Source organism: Lagopus leucura, unplaced genomic scaffold (assembly GCF_019238085.1).
Source record: "Lagopus leucura isolate 7727_CA_CO unplaced genomic scaffold, USGS_WTPT01 34494-0_obj-0_obj, whole genome shotgun sequence".
Taxonomy (NCBI): domain Eukaryota; kingdom Metazoa; phylum Chordata; class Aves; order Galliformes; family Phasianidae; genus Lagopus; species Lagopus leucura.
The window spans coordinates 1-3,325 of record NW_024969408.1 but is presented as its reverse complement, the minus strand read 5'-3'; the positions used below and the strand labels follow the sequence as shown (position 1 = coordinate 3,325).

At 61.5% G+C, this 3,325-nt stretch overlaps 1 protein-coding gene across 1 annotated transcript; it reads right to left on the bottom strand.

Annotated features, from left to right (window-relative positions):
* Positions 1-2,126: 2,126 nt before the first annotated feature.
* Positions 2,127-3,320, bottom strand: LOC122194128 (sodium/potassium/calcium exchanger 1-like; the record flags this gene model as incomplete). The annotated part of the gene is made up of 1 exon (XM_042895052.1): positions 2,127-3,320. A coding segment is annotated over one exon (1,194 nt), but the record flags the coding sequence as incomplete, so codon positions are not given.
* Positions 3,321-3,325: the final 5 nt, after the last annotated feature.

Here is a 3,325-nt window from a genome sequence, read left to right as displayed (position 1 = left end):
CCCACATGACTCCTCCCCCCCCCCAGCCCCCATACCGCAAAAACACCGGCGAGGAGGAGGAGGATGAGGAGGAGGCAGAGGAGGCCGAGGAAAACCAAGGGGCAGCCGGGGGGGGGCGTCGGGGGCTGGGGGGGGGCGGGGGGGGGAGATGGGGGGGGAAAAGCAGTGAAAAGCACCGCCTCCATCATTAAACCACGCCCACAACACTTTGGCCACGCCCCCATGGTCCTAACCCCGCCCACTCAACCGTGGCCGCGCCCCGATGTCAGACCCATCGGCTAAGCCCCGCCCACTCAGCCGTGGCCACATCCCATAGGCTGTGATCGCATTCAGCCCCGCCCACATCTCAGTGGCCACGCCCTCAAGCCTTTACCCCCGCCCACTCCGCCTTAGCCACGCCCCCAAGCCAAGCCCATCAGCCTAGCCCCGCTCACTCGACCTTTGCCTCGCTCCCATTGGGTTCTGCACGCGATTAGCCCCGCCCACATCTCAGTGACCACGCCCCCAGCCATTAGCCCCGCCCATGTTGCCTTGACCACGCCCCCACGCCAGGCCCATCGGTTTAGCCCCGCCCACTCGAACTTGGCCACGCCTCCGTAGGCCGCGTATGCAATTAGCCACACCCCCATGCCTTTAGCCCCGCCCACTCTGCCATAGCCACGCCCCCACCGTCGACCATATTTGTTAGCCCCGCCTGTTGCTTGCTGGCCACGCCCCCTCTCCGCCTTGTCCCCGCCCCTACCTGTAGCCCCGCCCCTCCTGGGGTGGGCGATGCCGCCATGGCTGCTGTCCCCACGCGGGCACAGCGGCTGCTCCTCTGCGGGGCTGATGGTGTCACTGATGACGTCATTCTTTGAGGTGACATCACCGCACTCAGCTGTGACATCATGGCCCGGGATTGTGACATCACTGCCAGGCGTGATGTCACCCATGGGGTCACCTCCGTAGGTGATGTCATCGATGAGGTCGTCTCCGTGGGTGATGTCATCACCCCCCATCTCCCAGCAGAAAGGAGAAGTGGTTTCGTCTGTGGTGACGTCATCAGCCACGTAGGTGACGTCATCGGTGAGGTCACCTCCACGCATGGCGTCACCGCTTACGTCACCCCCACAGATGACGTCATCAGCGACGCCACCCCAAGGCGTGACATCAGCGGTGATGTCACCTCCAAGGATGACGCCATGGGTGACGTCACCACCAGGGATGGCGCCATCAGTGATGTCACCCCCACGGATGACGTCATCAGCAGAGATGACGGTTCCACCCGCGAAGACGTCATCAGCGATGCCACCCCAAGGCGTGACATCATCGGTGACGTCAGCAGTGATGTTGTACCCATGGGTGATGCCATCGGTGACGTCACCTCCAGGGATGACGTCATGGGTGGCGTCACCTCCAGGGATGACATCATAGGTGGTGTCACCTCCAGGGATGACATCATGGGTGACATCACCTCCAGGGATGACATCATGGGTGGCGTCACCTCCAGGGATGATGCCATGGGTGACGTCACCACCAGGGATGACATCATAGGTGACGTCACCACCAGGGATGACGCCATCATCCTGCTCACCTCCGGGGAGGGAAAAGACGACGTCACCTCCTCCCCCGATGATGTCACCATCGGCCACGGCGTCACCCACGCCCTCAGCCCCGGGGAGGCAGGAAGTGACGTCATCGGTGGACGTGACGTCACCGGGAAGCAGAGCTGTGACGTCATCCTCGTCGCCGGGGATTTCCTCCAGCGGCGGGGCCGTCACCGTGATGGTGATGCCGCCACAAGCGCCCCCAACGTCGCCCCCTTCGATGTCCCCAACCCCGTCACCCCTCAGGAAAGGGACGCCTCCGTCCCCGACCCCCCCCGAGTTGGGGACATTCGGGCCCCCCGTCTCCCCCCCCCCGGAGGTTGGCACGTCCCCATCTTTTTTGTCCCCAACGTCCCTCAAGATGGTGACGTCCCCGACCCCGTCCCCAAGGCCGTCCTCGTCCCCAGCGCCCCCCACAGCTGGGAATTCCCCGGTGTCCCCAAGCGTGGGGACATCCCTGTCCCCGTGGGGAACGTCCCCAACGTCTCTTGGGGTGGCGACGTTCCTGTCCCCAATGTCCCCAACACCTCTTAGAGGAAAGGCCGCATCCTCCTCCCCGTTGTCCCCTTGGGTTGGGGCATCCCTGCCCCCAAAGTCCTTTGGGGATGAGATGCCCTTGTCCCCAAATTCTTTGTCCCCAAACTCTTTGTCCCCAAAGTCCCTTAGGGCCGGGACCTGGACGTCCCCAACCTTCTCATCCCAAACATCTCCTGAGGTCGGGACATCCCCAATCTTGTTCCCAATGTCCCCAAAGCCCATGAAGGATGGGATGTCCTTGTCCCCAACATCCTTGTCCCCAAAACCCACGAAGGATGGGACCTCCTTGTCCCCAATGTCCTTGTCCCCAACATCCTTGTCCCCAAAACCTATGAAGGATGGGATCTCCTTGTCCCCAATGTCCTTGTCCCCAATGTCCTTGTCCCCAACGCCCATAAAGGATGGGACCTCCTTGTCCCCAACATCCTTGTCCCCAGCGCCCATAAAGGATGGGACCTCCTTGTCCCCAACATCCTTGTCCCCAGCGCCCATGAAGTATAGGATCTCCTTGTCCCCAGTGTCCTTGTCCCCAAAGCCTATAGGGGATGGGACACCCTTGTCCCCACCATCCTTGTCCCCAGTGTCCCCAACGTCCCTGAAGGACGTGTCCTCCTTCTCCCCAACATCCTTGTCCCCAAAGTCCATGAGAGATGGGACCTCCTTGTCCCCAAAGTCCTTGTCCCCAAAGCCTATAGGGGATGGGACATCCTTCTCTCCAACGTCCTTGTCCCCAAAATCCTTGTCCCCAAAGCCTGCAAGGGATGGGATGTCTTTGTCCCCAGTGTCCTTGTCCCTAACATCCTTGTCCCCAAAGTCCATGAGAGATGGGACCTCTTTGTCCCCAATGTCCTTGTCCCCAACGCCCATGAAGGACGGCACCTCCTTGTCCCCAATATCCTCGTCCCCAATGTCTTTGTCCCCACCATCCTTGTCCCCAAAGCTCATGAGGGATGGGGTGTCCTTGTCCCCACCATCCTTGTCCCCAGTGTCCCCAGTGCCCACGAGGGATGGGACCTCCTTGTCCCCACCATCCTTGTCCCCAAGGTCCTCATCCCCCATGGTTGGGACACGATTTCCCTTGGTGTCCTCGTCCTTAGGGGCTGTGACATCCTTGTCCCCAGTGTCCCTTAGGGTTGGGATGTCCCCAGTGTCCCTTAGGGTTGGGATGCCCCCAATGTCCCTTAGGGTTGGGATGTCCCCAA